Source organism: Sebastes umbrosus, chromosome 12 (genome assembly GCF_015220745.1).
Source record: "Sebastes umbrosus isolate fSebUmb1 chromosome 12, fSebUmb1.pri, whole genome shotgun sequence".
NCBI classification, from domain to species: Eukaryota; Metazoa; Chordata; class Actinopteri; order Perciformes; family Sebastidae; genus Sebastes; species Sebastes umbrosus.
This window is the reverse complement of record NC_051280.1, coordinates 29,125,263-29,142,566: the sequence shown is the minus strand read 5'-3', so window position 1 is coordinate 29,142,566 and position 17,304 is coordinate 29,125,263. Positions and strand designations below refer to the sequence as shown.

The following is a 17,304-nucleotide window of genomic DNA, read 5'->3' as shown; positions in this document are numbered from 1 at the left end:
CTCATTTGGTTCATTTGCTTTGGTTGTGTTTGTCTTCGATTAAACAGCTATGTGTTTCAAAAAGAAATTAGAAGATATAGAGCCATGCATGGGAAAAAAAAAGTTCTTCTTGAAGTTTTGCAACTGTAGTTACAACAGGTGTTGAGAGATTATTGAGTTCACTGTTGGTCCACTTTGTCTTCAACAAATTTCAACCCGGATCCCCCATCTAAAGCAAACAGCAAACATCCAGCTTCTTTGAGCCAGTGGAGAACTTTGTGTGTGAGATTAGACTCCGAAATATTATATTTGTGTATATCCGGCCTCATGCAGAACTATTGTGATATAAACACAACTATCCCTAATCCTCAATGTTACTTATTTCAGACTGGAAAGCTACTATACAGTGTTTCATGATGTGATCAAGGGGATTAACACAGCGTCCACCAACCAAATGGTTTAAATAGCCTAAATGCCTCATATTAAGTGATGCATGAGTTGATGCATTTAATTGGCTTTCTGTTATCAAATTCTTTGTCCTTATTGGTCCAGCAAACATTTTAATCATGCTGAGAACATTCTAAGAAAGACGCTTCTAGTAAGACACAGCAGGTCATTTGTTACTGATGCAACTCTTTCTAAGGCTATAAAGTAGATGAGACCATTACAGAACAGTCTCAGCCTGGCAGTTGTACAGGGGACTGCTGTGCTGATAAGATGCCTGAGCTGACTTCTACACTAATTGTCAACTGGGTTTTCAGAAAGAATGGAAAGGGAGGCAGAGTAAGAGAAAAGATTGGGAGCAATGGCATCTGGATGAGATCTGGCATAGTGGATATGCAGCACATGTGGTCTGGTATAATTTACAGTGTTGTCATGGAGGAGTGGGTTATAAGCAACTGTTTTGCCTAGCAACATTCACGGGAAGGTGGAAGGGGAAAATGTAGTGCTGGCAGGTAGGAAGAATATTTTAATACCGTGAGACATCAACAGTTTATGTGTTCCATCGGTAGTTCCAGTAGTTCTGAACCCAACGGGTGAATGCCAAATACTAGGACTATCTGGGTTTATGATTTTAGATGATTTACCGTCACTGCTGAAATATTACTGAGTAGATATGGACGTTGAATTGCAACTAGCTTTCAATTATGATACAAACATGAAGCACGCGAAATATGATGAAATTGAACAAGCCCAAAAGTCTGAAGTCGTGATACAGCATCCTCTAGAGGCTGTTTATTATACCTCACATTATAAAGTTGTTGGACGGAACAAACAACAGACTGACCATTTTGCTATTCATACCAGAAGTGGTTATCAGAGTAATGGAGAGGTCATCTTGCAAGATGCTGGAGGGGGAAGACCTGACCTTCCGCAGCAGCTGGATTTTTGCGATATCTCGATTACATATCACACAAAAATCCATCTTGTCAGGCTTCACTTAATGAATTTGTATCCGGTCAGACAGTGACCGGACCAATCAGCGTCTTGTGAGTAGCTACTGGCAGCTAAGGGTGTGAATTATGTGTGTGTGTGGCATGACGACACAGAGTGACGGCTCCTATTAAGGCCCTGACACACCGAGCCAACAGTCGGCTGTCAGACAGTTTGGGGCCGCCAGCGAGCCTCCGTCGACCTAGTTTTTGCGCTGTGTCCCGCACCATCGGCTCTATTCTGCCCGTGTCTGAGTTTTTTCGGCCGATTCAGCATGTTGAATCTTAAGAAGTGCATCAGACTTGTACTTGACCGACTGTATTTCTTTGTGCTGTTTGTTTGTGCTTTGCTCGGTGGGTGAACAACATCCAAAATGGAAATTTCATTTAAAAAAATCACAACAACGGCTTATATATCCGCAGCCCTTCGGTTTCCCTTTTTGAATGACAAATACAGCTACCTGCTGATAGGGAGAGTTATTTCATCTTACGCAGGCCCAGAACATACAGTACGTGGTGGTTGGCTGTCGGCTGTAGTCTTTGCGCTGTGTCCGAGTGAAACTTTTTGGCCAAGACAAAGGCGGCGTGAGGCGACTCAAAGGGTGGCCTTCGTTGCCGCTAGTTCTTTGATGTCGGCTTGGTGTGTCTGGGCCTTTAGATGCTGCAATAGCAACAGTTGGAGAGTATTTCTTCATTGAAAGAAGAGCAAAGAACGGCACTGAAGGCTTTTCTCGATGGAATAGATGTTTTTGCTCTTCTACTGACTGGCTTCGGTAAGAGTTTGATTGATAGATGGTTCATTCAATCACCTGCCAAGTATTTTTTTTTTAAAGTGTCTGCCCTTTTCCAAACTGTTTCCAATTACGGCTTCTCAGATGGTTTTGTGTAAACAAACCATCTGGTGCGTCAGGTTAAGGAAGACCATGAGGTCATCAAAATCTGAGGAATTTTTACCCCCGAGGGCTTGAATATGCTCAGGAAAAATTCATGGTAATCTGTCAATTACGTTTGATATTACTTGAGTACAAGCGGAAAATTTGGCCTGATGGTGGCACCAGATGAAAGGTCAGAGGTCACCTTAAACAATGGAATTTGTCACAGTGAATAATCACAACTCAAGGTCCACTTAGTTTTTCTTTCTGGAACTTTCAGTATAATGTCAGTCTTCATCAGTGGATGTATTTTGGCCAGTTGTGGTGATGGCTCACTTTAAAGTGGTTGAACTTGTAGTTGACTTTGTTCTGTTTTGGTCTTTCATTTTTTTTAAATTACCTAGAAACAGTACTCATCTTTTGTCTTATATTGACTTGCTAACACTTTTTTACATCTGACCTGTCAAACTAACCAGATAAATGTTACTACGAAACGTATCCAGCTGTGGTTTCTAAAACAAATCTAATTTATTTTCCTTGAAATTACACGTAAATTCACAAGAAACTAGATCTTGTTATCTTGTCAATAAACAGGACACTTTATTCTGCTCCCTTTGTAAAACAGAAACACACTAGAGACTGTTTTTGAACCAGGCAGAAAGATTTAAATGCCTTGTGTCAGCCTAAATAATTAATCTTAATCCAACATAATGCAGTGAATCATTTATTTTCCTTTATCAGATAATCCATTAGTTTTGGCAGGCCTAACAACGTTTGGCAATGCCAAGATCCTAGTAAAAAAAAAAAAAAAAAGGTTCTTTGGACAGATTTCAAAAGGATTCTTGTAAAGTTTTAAGTGTGAGAATATAAATTTCTGCCTGAGATTTGTCATCAGGAAATGTGAAGCACATTGCACACTGGCTCCGGTATCTTGAATAGTGATGACAACAGGGATACAGTCTGTTTTGCTTCATGTTTAATATTGGAAAAGTCTGGCTAGGGCAGTAAATTTAATGCGGTTATGCCCAGAAATGGTGTAATTGTTTTAAGGATTAAGTATTCCCTATCTCGACATTCATAAAATATCCTTGATAATAACGGAATGAAAGCCAAACTGACATCTCCTCCCTGACCTTGAGGCTTTGAAAGCAAAACATTAGCACATAGTAGACATGGTATGTAAGAACTAAATTACACTGTCACCTACGGAGATGTCTGTGAAAACAGATGCACCAGTTGTTTAAGCAAGCGAACACCATTTTCCCAAAGTCCCATGGTGCTTAGATGTGGCACATTTCCACCAAGCAGTTCAGTTCAGTTCAGTTCAGTTCAGTTCAGTTCGTGGATGGTACCAATAGAACCACTCCATTCTTGGTACCACCTTGGTCGAGGTTCCAAGCGACCTGAGCCGATACTCGAAGATGGCGTTAAAACACTGCAGACCACTGATTGGTCAGAGCGAATCGTCACAAGCTTGACACGGGGCATAGCGACCGCAATTTTGAATTCACTCAACCCAGATTTTTAAAAATGACAGCACGCAAACCTACGCTGTACACTACGCCGGACACACTACGTACACTACATCATACAACTGACAAAGTGCAGACGTTCCTCTGTTTGGTTGCCGTTGAAATGATTCGGCGAGTGTCCGATGGAAGATTATGTCACAGCAGTTTCAAGCGCCATCGCTAAGCCGATCAGCTGAGAATCACGCCTACACTGAGGGGGAACTATCTGCAGTGGAAACACGGCATAGAGAAAATGCCCTGGTACCAAATGTGAGTTGGGTCAAGCAGAGTCGTACCATGCAGTGGAAACACGGAAACATGCACGTAAACCACCAAATGTACAGTACAAGAAGGTACATGCAGCCATAACCACTTTGTTGACTTTCACTTCTTTGAACTGTTCTCTCTTCTCACCACATTAAAAACATCAGCTGCAGCAAATAAGTTTCTAGTCGTTGGCCAGATGCAGTATCAGCCAAGACTAAAATAGTCATTCACTCATTCAACAGTTTCAAAGAGGCTGATATCTGGATGGAAAGTATTTGCACGTACTCCTGTATTTGATGCAAGACTGCTTGGCTGTTTGGACTCTTACCTCACATGACTGGATGCAATGGATGTGTTGCGGGTCAGGGTACCACTTCATCAGCCCTGTGCAGACTATGCTCTGGAAAACAAAGCACGTGAGAACAAACGATTGAGCAATGCAGTCACAGGACATGGATAACCACTGTGTTTGCCATGGAAAACAATATCACACTCAAAAGGCACAAAAGCAGTTTTGTAGGAGTTTCATAAGCTTGAGGCTCCAAAGTAGTACTTGTTCAGGTAGAGCCATTGATTTAATCCATTAAGTACCCGTAGATGGAAGATAATGCCAACCACCTCACAGAGTGAGTTTTAAAGTGAAGATTGAAATATCAAACCACCCAACGTGTCTCCATACAACGGTTTGTATGATATCTTGTGAAAAGTTATTCCTCATTTTTCGTGCGTTTTCCTACGAATGTCCAACAACATGTGTCAATTTCTGCTTGTCTTTTCGTTTAGGTTTGGTAAAAGATTGTGGTTGGGGTTAAAGTAACTCCAGAAGTGGTGTAACATAAGTACGTGAGTTATGTGACAAATAAATCAATGTTGACTTCTGGTTTCACACGGGGTACAAACACCAGTCTCCTGGGCGAAGGTCTGGAGGTTTTTTTTTGCGGCGTTTGTCGCTCTTTATATTTCCTCGTTAACAATTACTTGGATTACATACAAATTAATTTCGTGGATATACAAAAATTACAGTGCATTCCCACTTGTCGGTATATCTACAAACGGTGTTTGACATCAGCCTGCGCCACCAGTCCATTTTGCTATCTCTTTTCACCTGTGAGTGTTGATTAACATAACATATTTTCTCTCGTATTCTGATACATGAATTGACAGCTAAACATATTCTTTAATGTTGTTTTCAAGTCATAGATCATATGAGTCAGACCTTATGGTGAGATTGTTGTTGCCAAGATCAAGAAATGATTTTCAAACTCAACTTTAAAGACAACAAAAGCAAAACCAGAACAGCTACTAATGGACCTTGTGGCTTGTTTACCAAATCCTACGCCATGTTTATTTCAAATTCAATAAAATGTGAGTGGCTCAAATCTAAGTAGGCTGTTCTGTCACCAGGAGCATGAATGTTCGAAACAAATTTCATAGCAATACATCTATTAGATTATTATAGGATATTGTGTAAAAACTTTGAATTTTGGCCTGATGGTGGTGTAGAGGAAAAAGCTCATCAAGTGTCATCGGTGGTTATTGTTCATCCTCTGGGGAGAATGAATGCGCATTGTAAATTTCACAGGATTCTGCCCATAGTTTCTGTGAAAATATACACTATAAACACCAGAAAAAAAAATGTCAGGGAGATCACCAAAAACACAATAATGTAATATTATCAGTAATAATGTGGGCTAAATACAGTTATTGTACCTTTTTCTGCCAATGATCCACTAGTACTTGGCCTGCCCTACCATGAACAGTTATATAACACATGAACAAGACTACATCTTGCACTCATTCTGATTGCAGACTTGCAGATATCGTATTGTTTTCACGGACACATGCAATACATTAGGACAATTTCAAGCTGCCCTTTTTTGCAGTGTTTGTCTGCATGAAAACCTTGTGATGGAACAAAAATAATTATTTTATACAACTTAAGTGGAGGCAAAACTCAAAATTGTGTGGTGAAATTTGGGTTAGGCTGTGGTCTTCTGTCATCTATTTGACCCCAGGAATTTACAAGGTGGTTAAGCAGATAGCTGATTGACTAAAAAATATGGACAGAGAAAGGGGATCCTCCCCTGTGATTTTTCTGTGCAGCCTGACCCACCGTGGGAGACCTGATTCTGAGATTTGAGATAGCACAATGCCTCGATATCACAAGGCAGTGCCAGAGATATGGCGCAAGTAACCAGACCTCCATCCAAGTATTTGACCTTGGCAAGGGGTGGATTAACTGGCTGGCTGGCTGGCTGACTGACCACCCAAAAGTTAGGCGAAACCGGAGCAGTGTTTGCGACAGCATTAACGTAGAAGCGATTCCTGAGATATTATATTATATGATATTGGGTAACACGACCCGCCTTTAAAGCCAAACAACAGCGCTCTAACTCTGACATTCCTACGGGTTTGTTCACAGCGACTTGTATACACTGTGTGTATGAGAGATGTGCTTATTTCCTAAAAAGGTTTGACGTCAACTGGAACCTTTACTCTTGCTATCTGCCTGTGATATTTCCAGTAATGCTAAAAACACTTGAATGATAACGAGTTGGATTTTGTTCCGTGGTAGTGTGTGATTAGCCGATGCAGCCGGGAATTAAATATATTTTCCTAAAACATTTTAAAAAATACTGTCTTGCCAATGATTCAGTCAAACATCTGATATGAAACACATTTGCACATATTGTGATGAAATCTCAGCTGCAATTTGACACAGGGATTCGTTTTTAGGCGTTCTCGTTTACTCAGAGAGACTTTTGAATTTGAGATCATTTCTATTGAAAAATAAATTATGTACTTTATTTGTTTAGTTTACTACATTCACTGCAAAATATGTCTATTTCAAGAAGTGCTTTTGGTCACATTGAGGTTCAAAACATGCCTGTTGAGACCGAACTGAATGCTTGGGCAGACTTTACCGTTAGGCTTGGTAGGCAACTGCCTGGTGCCCCAACTAGAAAGGCCCCAAACAGCTGTAGATTTCTTATGATGTTTAGATATGAAAAAGATTGAATCATGTTACTATTCTAACCAGGGCTGTCAAAGTTAACGCGATAATAACGCGTTAGCGCAAATTTGTTTTAACGCCATTCATTTCTTTAACGCATAAACACAACTTGCGATTTTTAGGTTGTAGCGGGCACAGTTGTAAAGCTAGAGTGAAGATACTGGCATCATATGAAACCAGAAAAACCTAAGGAATCCATCATATTAGCTTGTCGCGAAGGAGACTAAATAACGTGCGCTGAATTTTGGCAAGAAAAAATTGGCATGGCCATTTTCAAAGGGGTCCCATGACCTCTCACCTCAAGATATGCAAATGAAAATGGGTTCTATGGGTATCCACGAGTCTCCCCTTTCAAGACATGCCCACTTTATGATAATGTAAAGTATGATAATGATGTGAGGGTTTCTGGACTATATTTGAGATTGATGAGATTATTCGAGATTAAATACTTGAATCGATTGACAGCCCTAATTTGAACTCATTGTACCCTGAAATATCTCACAAAGGGCCCCCAAAGCACTTAAAAAAATATGCAACTCAACTGTATACTACTTACTATGTACTTCTACTTCAGAGGGAAACACAGTAGTACTACATTAACCTGACAGAGAAATGTTACGGGTTACATTGCAGATTCAGATTTGACTCACAAAATATAACCATTACAATATTATCCGGAGGTAGCACACTGATACTGAACGTGTCACGTGTCCAAATTGCACCAAATTTGACACTGCACGTCCTTGGTTCCGCAGCAATACTCCCGCCAAGTGTGAAGTCGATCGGATGAACGGTTTTCGAGATATATGATTGACACACAGACATAGATTCCTTCCTTTATAGTTAGATTACTTAATAGATTACTTAAACTGGAAAGGTGTTATTTAAAACATTTTTCTTTATGCTTATATTATTCCAATTTCCACTGCAATTTTCTGTAGCTGGTACAATGTGGCAGATCACTGCGGTAGACTCAAGGACATGACCTGAAAGAATAATCATTGATCTTGATTAGAAAAAGATGGAAATTATCTCACAGTACATTTGTTGAAGACTCAGAGGGATATTTTGTTCCACTTTGGCTCCTTTTGAAATTTGAATGTGGTAATAATTTATTTCCAGTGTAACTGGGATTAAGGGGACATGAATCTGTGGGGATGCCTTGTGTTGCAGCTAATAACCATAACCACCTAAATTGAAAGTCATCATCTCCCTTCATCTATCCTTTCACACACCATTAGCTCTAAACTAACAAATCACAAACCCTAGGTGTCGTCCTTTTCATTGGTGTAGCACTTTATGAAATAATAATTCTGTTGTTAACAGGTTACTAACAAAGTCAGGAGATGTTGTCTTTGTCTTAACCTGCAATGAACTTTGTGCCTCAGTGAGTCTGTCTGGAGCAGTAGCTCAGTGTACTCCACACTGTTGTTCAGACCACCAGATGTTTGGATGCATTATTCATTCTGATGGGTGTTTTTGTATAAAAAAATCTCAGCACTGTTTGTCATGGCAGCAAGCGAGCAAAACAACAACTGTTTTACGAAACCTGCCAAGAGTTTCCGAATGGTAGCAAAAAACACAACCCCTTTGCTCAGTTGCAGGTTATTTAAACCAATCAAGCTATCTCATTTTCCACCACATCATTCCTCATCATGCAACTTGAAACAGTTTAGCAACAGGTGCAACCGGTTCTGCAAGCTGATCTGTGCAGCACCCCTCCTCTGAGCTCTGGATCAAATGGACATTGATTTGAAGCATATAAGTATATATATTTAATGCCAGTTTATCAATAAAACTAGTGTTTTGGCAAATGTGGATTTTCCCAAACTGACTCAGATAAACCGCAAAACTGCACTTAAGCTGCCAATAGCAGATATTGTGAATTTTAAGATATACAATATCACCACAATGGTCATGCCAAAAAGCCAAAATTACAAGGATCTGATGTTTCTTCAAAAATGACGTACTTGAAAAATCCTCTGATAAAAGCATTTAGAATATGATGGGATGGAAACATTTTAAAGGAATAGTCATCCACGGTTCTGCAGGTTGAAATTTAGGGAAGCACTTCACTGATTTTATATGTGAGGGCGTTTTCACATTAGGTACGATTGATCCGTACCGTGCCCGAGTATGATTGCCCCCCCCCTTTCCGCTCAGCTTTCACATTAGTAAAGTTGTTCGGTACCCAAGTACACTTGTGTCATCACCCACATGTATTTGTTTATGTTGAGATCAGCTGTTCTAGTGGCGGAGCATCGTAAAACACATCATTCAAACTGGACAGAAACAACTGGACTAACCGTCGTCGTTAGTCTTTCCAACAATCACCAACTCTAGTTTGATGTGAAAATAGGCTGACTCTACATGTTGTCCAACACGTTGAACAACACTCTACACGCGCAGATACAGACATAGATATGAAACAGTTTTATACGTATACAGATTTCGGAGGAGAGCGGCGGAGTTGAAAAAAGCCTGCCCGTTCAAAACTACTCGCTAACTGCTAACGTTACTCGCATCAAATAGCGGTCCACTTCCGTGTTTCTGATGCGAACCATACCCGAGTACACAAGAACTGTACTCCAGACCACCTTTTCAAGTGGACTGGAGTACGGATCGACGAACTGTCCCCGAGTACGGTGCGGAGCGTTCACACTAATCAATCGAACTGGACTTTGGGTACAAGTGTACTCGGATCCAGGCCCGGGTCCCTAATGTGAAAGCACCCTGAAAGTCATATTAGTCACTGGGAGAACTGCTCAGCCTGTGAAAACAGTTAGATATAATGTTTGTTGAGTGTGAGAGAATTACTCTACTAGTGACATCACATGAGTAATCTCAAGGTTGGACTTGGTCATAACACATTTTCTTTACAGAACGCCTGTGTTAAAAACTGGAGGTTGAAAGATGTCGGAATTGCAAGGAGGGTCTAACGAAAGACACTTTTGGGTTGCATTATGGGTAAGATCTAGCGGTTTTGAAGCTTGAGCCATATCAGCGGGTAAATGTCATGATATGTCTTGCTACACACAAAACATCAAGGCTGCGCCCCCTTTTGGAAGAATCTTGGAAAATAAAAGGAAGAAAAGGAATTTCCTGTTACACAGGGAGGCATGCGTGATAAAACACTGCGTCTACTTTGATCTACTGTCTACACAGATTAGTATTTAAAGGCATGCCAAAACCCACAATATGTTACCCATTCTTTTTGCAGTTTTTTTTTATGTCCTTGTACATAAAAATAAATAATATGCCTGAAAAAAAACAATCTCTATGATAATTGAAGGTGTCAATCAGAACACAGAACCCACTGGGAATAAGCAAAAGAGGATATTATACAGAATTTGCTCTATTGTGGAGGATTTATGGGGGACATGTCATGAAAAACTGTTCTTTTGGGTATCTGGAGTGCCTACTAACCCACAAACTGTAAAATGAGACAACCCAGTCATTTTTTTGTGGGCTGTCTAGCTCAGGAAACATGTGATTCAATAAATCATTCAGATTTGGCTCCTCTTTCCTATGCATCAGACCGGCACATATGGGTACTTCGCAATAAAGACAAGGCTTATCTATGTATGACTCTAAAAAAAGATATGTATGGTATTGTTTGGAAAATGATTGATGGCGATGTAAAGTACATAAAACATCAGTATGAACCTTTAGAGCAGGGTGGGGCTGCTCTCATAGGGTTCACAGACAACATTTCTAAGCTGCTGGCTAAAACTCTCTTGGTATGTCAGCAAACAGCCAGTCAGCAGAAACTGAAGTCAGTGTACAGAGGAAGAGATCAGAAGATCTGCTGCTACAGTATGTGTCTCCTGTCCATGTTTGTGTATGTGTGGCAATGTTATTTGTGTAACTGTAATAGAAAACATTCCTCTTGATTGGCTGCTGTTTTTACTTTTCAATTTGTGGAATGAAGACGTGTTAGTGTTTAGTTTTACTCCAATTCAGCTTATTAAATAAACCTTAACTGAAGAGTTTACAAAATACCTTTTGGTTAAATTGCATTATATATACATGGAATATTATTTTAATTATGCATAGGTTATAGAAACATTTTTATTTACTATTTGATTAGTGATGGTGCAGAGCAGAATCAAACTGAAGTGAACTCAAAATTGGAGTAAAACCAAACTGCAGTAACTCGACTCCCCGCCTCGGGCGTCTCACCTGGACTTTGGTGGGCAGCATCCAGTGCTTTAAAGAGTCAACTGTAGTGCCATTGGGCAGAACCACCGGGTCACGCAGATCCATGTCTAGAACCACAATGCATGTTGGGTAGCAAACAGCACCTGCAAGGAAAAGTTAGGGGGAAAAAAAAAAAAAACACAAATCAAATAACACTTACCTCAAACCCTCATTAGCATCTGTTGAATTTATTCATGTTCAAACATTGAGGAAGAAACAGACCACATAGCTTCAGACCACACCGTCATCTGTGGTCGGGACTTTTGGCAACCAGAGGGCTTCTACTGTTTGTGTATGTGTGTGTGTGTGTGTGTGTGTCTGTGTGCTGCGAGTCTGTTTATTGGTTCGAGTCCTCAGGAGTCTCCTCCTGACATTTAATAACAAAGCATTTAATAATGATCTACCAAAATATGTCTGTGTAATTCAATAGCTTGACAAACTCTCCAGAACACACGTATTATCTGCCTGCCAGTGTGTAGTATCACAATTTACTTTTCAGTTTGACACTGCGTGTGTGCTGTTCAACAAACATTAAATGCATAAATGCAAAGTGCTTAAGCATGCACGCATTCCATTTAACACTGGGCACGCACATTTAGGAAACTGTAGTAGTAAAAAACTTAAATTAGTACTATAAGAAGTTAGTAGAGTATATGTATTTTGCTGTTTGCATTGGATCAGTGTGGTGAGATGCCTAGAAATGCGTCTCAGTATTTACACAATACAAAGCACTCAGAGTGTGTGTTTAATTCTCTAAGTGGTTTCTTAACAATAGAAAAAGTTTTGTTTTTTTATTTGCATCTGTATTGAGATCTGCATCAAAATACACACACTAGACCTTCATGGGATATATACAGTATGTACCAGTTGAAATAGCACTGCGGTGTAATTGGCCAGACAAACTTATTTAACACCATCAATGTGTGGTATCTGTTGTATCCTCTCAAACTTGTGTACTGTATACTAATGTATACTCTTCATTTTGTCCGTTGGGAGAAGAAGTGCTTGTGCCGACAAACCTACAAAAACTGTGAAATAAGATGACCCAGTGGGCTGCTTTTTGTGGGCTGTGATTCAAAAAGCCATTCAGATTCGGCTCCCCTTCCTATGTCACATGCAGGCTCATTAGAATATACCGCCCTCAGCTTGAGAACTACCTTTGCAAAGGTGCACCATATACTTATTCTTATCTTTTGACCCACTAGAAGTGTGTGGTGGTGTCTGTATCTACAGAGACAGTGCAGCCCTCTGCCTGTATTTTCTCTTTTCTTCTTATTTTGCTGTGTTTGGAACTCTTCTGAGGGTCAGCAAAGAGCTTTTGTGCCCCATGTGGGGGCGTAACCCCCAGCCAATTAATTAAGTGCATTGGGTGTGCAGCCCATTCAGGTTGTAACGCCCCTCGGCAATCATTCAAAATCCGGCAACTGTGCATCTTCCCACAGGGTTGTCCAGTGTTGTGGTCGTGTTTATTTGTGCTTTACAACCTAACTGCTGTGAAACAATCACACAATGACGTTTTATTTCTCTGATTCACTGCCTTGTTCTCGCTAACGCCGCCCCCTCTCTTCATTCACTCTATAGCTCGCTTCACCATCACTGCTCTCTCTTTCCCCCTGTCGCTCGCTACCGACAACTATTATATATTATACCTTTAAAGAGACAGGCACTAAAATGGAGCGTTTCAGACGGATAGTATGAGTAAAATGATGTGTTTTTTTAACATTAAAGCACGTACACGAGTTCTAGTAGAAACCCAAAACACGACTATTAACCTGGACATGAGCATGATATGTCCCCTTTAAGTATTTTATATAGCATGAGCTGGTCGATGACTCAAATCTAAACCGAGTATCAATAGAAAAGGAGGAATGAGTGTGAGAAGAGGAGAAGAAGCACGAGTGTTGACAAAAAGGTGCTCTACCGCCGTGATTGCTCTGTCTGTTCAGTCGAGTGGTGTGTAACCAGACAAGCCAAAGACCAGGCAGGCTACTGTGTGTGTCTTTATTTTAGTTTGACAGAAGGAAGAGTATAAAATCAGGACTGTTTATTTTTGATGGATTACACTCTCATCCCTGAAAGAAGGTTACACTCACCGACATCCATCCCCTGGTCACAGCTGTGCTCTACAGAGTTGAGATCGGGAGGAGGAGAGCACGATCCCTGGAGCTTGGAGCACATGGTGAACTCGGCAGTCCATTCGCCCTCCTTAGTGCAGCGAATCTCCTTCTGGAAACAAGCACAGATACGACATACAGTTCATTGTGGTCATCGAATGAACTGCGTGCAGCCTACACTTCTGCTGCACTGTTCTTCACACAGCTCAAGAGAAACAGATTCAGTCAGTTTAGTTCCAACCACAATTTGACAGTCTGTTATTGTTTTACATTGTTGAGCAGTTACATGAAGTTCCCTATACAGACAGGTATTGACAGATGACATCCTTCAGATGAAAAACACTTTAAATACTTTTATCAGATCATCTTTTTAACACGCACACTAAATGTGGATTCTAGAGACGATGGATGGATGGATGGATGGATGGATGATAGATGGATAGATGGATGGATGTATGGATGATGGATGGATGATAGATGAATAGATGGATAGATGGATGGATGTATGGATGATGGATGGATGGATGGATGGATGGATGGATGGATGGTAAATGGATGGATTGATGATAGATGGATGGATGGATGGATGGATGGATGGATGATAGATGATGGATGATATATTAATGGATGGATGGATGGATGGATGGATGGATGGATGGATGGATGGATGGATGGATGGATGGATGGATGGTAAATGGATGGATTGATGATAGATGGATGGATGGATGGATGATATATTAATGGATGGATGGATGGATGGATGGATGGATGGATGATAGATGGATGATATATTGATGGATGATATATTGATGGATGGATGATTGATGATAGATGATGGATGGATGATAGTTGATAGATTGATTGATGGATGGATGGATGGATGGATGGATGGATGGATGGATAGATGGATGGATGGATGATTGATGATAGATGATTGATGGATGGATGGATAGATGGATGGATGGATGGATGGATGGATGGATTGATGATAGATGGATGGATGGATAGATGGATGGATTGATGATAGATGGATAGATGGATGGATGGATGGATGATGAATGGATGATAGATGGATAGATTGATGGATGAATGGATAGATAGATGGATGGATGGATGATAGATGGATGGATGATTGATGATTGATGATAGATGATAGATGATAGATGATGGATGGATGGATGGATGATAGATGGATGGATGATTAATGATAGATGGATGGATGGATGGATGGATGATAGATGGATGGATGATTAATGATAGATGGATGGATGATAGATGGATGGATGGATGATTGATGATAGATGATTGATGATAGATAGATAGATAGATAGATAGATAGATAGATAGATAGATAGATAGATAGAGAGATAGATAGATAGATAGATAGATAGAGAGATAGATAGATAGATAGATAGATAGATAGATAGATAGATAGATAGATAGATAGATAGATGGATGGATGGATCCTTTTTACTACATCATGACAGAGTTTAATAGCTTCCAGTTTAGAGGAAACAAGTTTCTCACCCCGTCCAACTGATCTAAAATTGACTTGATGGTCACATGACTGTGTTGATATAATGAAGTGACCAAAAAATCCTTCTATTTGACCTGAGGAATAAATGGACAGCTGTTGGAATCTTACATTTGCGGTATCTGTAGCATCTGGGCATTGCAGGGTGCAGCGGGTGTCATAGTACAGGCCATTGGTGCAGGTATACATGCCCTGGTACACATCAGGTAGGGCTGGGCAGGATATGGGCTCACAGCTACTTTCCTCCCACTGCCCCCCCTCCAGGCACTCCAGCTTGAAGTACTTCCTGGAGACAACAGGAGTAAATTAATTAATCTCTTAAGTGCTCTTAATTTCTAAGGAACAACATGGTTCAGAGTTTAAATTATTAAATTCAAGGAGTTAAAGCTGACATATCATTAAAAACACACTTTGAGCAAATATTTTAAAAAGTATTTTTTTTTATAAAAGCAACAGCAGCAGCTTTAAAGGATGTAAACATGTTCTAGTAGAAACCCAAGTATGAACATGAAAATGAGCACGATATGTCCCCTTTAAAAAAAGTTTTGTATAATAAGTAACGGACATTTTATGGCGGCTGAAACCCGATTGTGTTGCATCATTCAGAACATTCATTCACAAATTTATAAAAAAAAAACGTTGGATGTACCGAGGTTTACTATAACAAACTTTTACTTTTACTGTTTCAATAACGACACACATACCAAGCGCAGAGGACTGCCCATTCTACAGTAAAAAAAAAAAATGATCTCATGGGTGGTGCATGTAGTGTGTAAATGCAACCGTATGTGTTACAAAATACATTTATGTGGGTACATGTGTCAAGGGTAGGAGTAAAGTCCTTTAATAGCTGCATATGTTTGAGAAAACACAACTCATAAAGATACTTTTTCACCGTATTTGGGTGGAAATTGAATGTATAAAAACTATAAAATGTATATTTTTTTGCTGGCCTTATATGAGAGTAAAAGTCAGCTTGTTAGATATTTAATGCATTTTAATTACAATTCAAGACAGCAATGAAAATGTAGCATTACCGTATTATGTGGTACATGAGCTGAAATGTGTGACGAGAGGCAGCTGACTCCATCTAAAGCGTCTCCTCCCATTAGAAAACCCTCATGTCATTAACAACACGTGAGCTGTGTTCAGTAATGAGCAGTTAACCAGAGGATACAATTGGCTAAGTAATGACGCAGCGGTACATGTTTTATTGGACCCTAATGCCAGCATGTTTAGAAACACAACATGGTTTCCGCAGATGATGGACCAAAAACATGCCTCTTTAAATTGTACCCATCGATATATTTAAGACGTGAGGTTTGGGTGTTCATGCAATTCACTGTTACATAAAAATATCTAAATCAAATATCCTAATTTTATCAAGCAGTGCGTAATGGGATTCTTGTAAAATAAAGGAAAAGAAGGAATTTCCTCCATTACGCAGGGAGGCCTGCGTGATAAAACACTGCGTTGACTTTGGTCTACTGTCTACACGGATTAGTATTTAAAGGCATCGCACAACCCGCAATTATGTGATCCATTCTTCTTGCAGTTTTTTTATGTCCTTGTACATAAAAAGAAATAATATCCCTGAAAAAAATCAACCTCTACGATAATTTAAGGTGTCAATCAGAACACAGAACCCACTGGGAGAGAAACAAAAGAGGATATTATACAGAATTTGCTCTATTGTGGAGGATTTAAAGGAGACATATCATAATACATTTGTGTATCTTGAGTTCCTACCAACCCACAAACTGTGAAATATGATAAGCCAGTCAGTTTTCTGTGGCCTGCCTAGATCAGAAAACATGTGGCTTCCCTTCCTGTACATCAGACCGGCACATAAAGGTACTTAAGTCAAGGCCCCCTTTTGGGGGATAAAAGATCCCATAGATGTCAATGCAATTTGACGGATGTTTGGATTGTCATTTTGACCAGTTTGTATGCATTCATCATTGCAATACCTTAATAAATTATCACCGCCATGTCCCTTCAGTCTTCCCCCGTCCAACACAGTGGCCGGATATTGCTTATCCAGACATCTCTACATATTTGTTTGAATCACGTTAGGCTAAGTGTTTGCTGCTATAACGTTAATGTATTACTGCAGTAGCCTCCCACTCAAGCTAACGTTAGCTAGCCATGCTTGTCACTGTCACCAGCATCATTTAGTGATTTAGCACACTGACAGTGAATATTCACGTATGTGCCTCAAATCTCAGTATGAAAGCCTCGGTTAACCCGCTGCACAACGGCTTTTTGGCATTTTTCCATTTTCTCTCCTGTGGCGGCGAGTTTCTTTCCCCCAAAAGGGAGCGCAGCCTCGGCGATGACGCCATGCTGGTCTGGTCTATAGCTATGAACCATAAAGACCC

At 40.1% G+C, this 17,304-nt stretch overlaps 1 protein-coding gene across 2 annotated transcripts in view; it reads right to left on the bottom strand.

The window, feature by feature from the left end:
* The window catches only part of pappa2 (pappalysin 2), a 90,817-nt gene that overhangs the window by 13,247 nt on the left and 60,266 nt on the right, over positions 1-17,304 (bottom strand). For both annotated transcript variants that reach the window (XR_005209209.1, XM_037788020.1), the window contains exons 22-25: positions 15,035-15,209; positions 13,369-13,501; positions 11,258-11,379; positions 4,391-4,462 (exon numbers count right to left, since the gene is read on the bottom strand). Coding sequence is in view for 1 of the 2 variants with exons in the window: in XM_037788020.1 (XP_037643948.1) it covers positions 4,391-4,462; positions 11,258-11,379; positions 13,369-13,501; positions 15,035-15,209 (502 nt within the window). In the remaining variant the exon portion in view is untranslated. The remainder of the gene's footprint in view (positions 1-4,390; positions 4,463-11,257; positions 11,380-13,368; positions 13,502-15,034; positions 15,210-17,304) is intronic.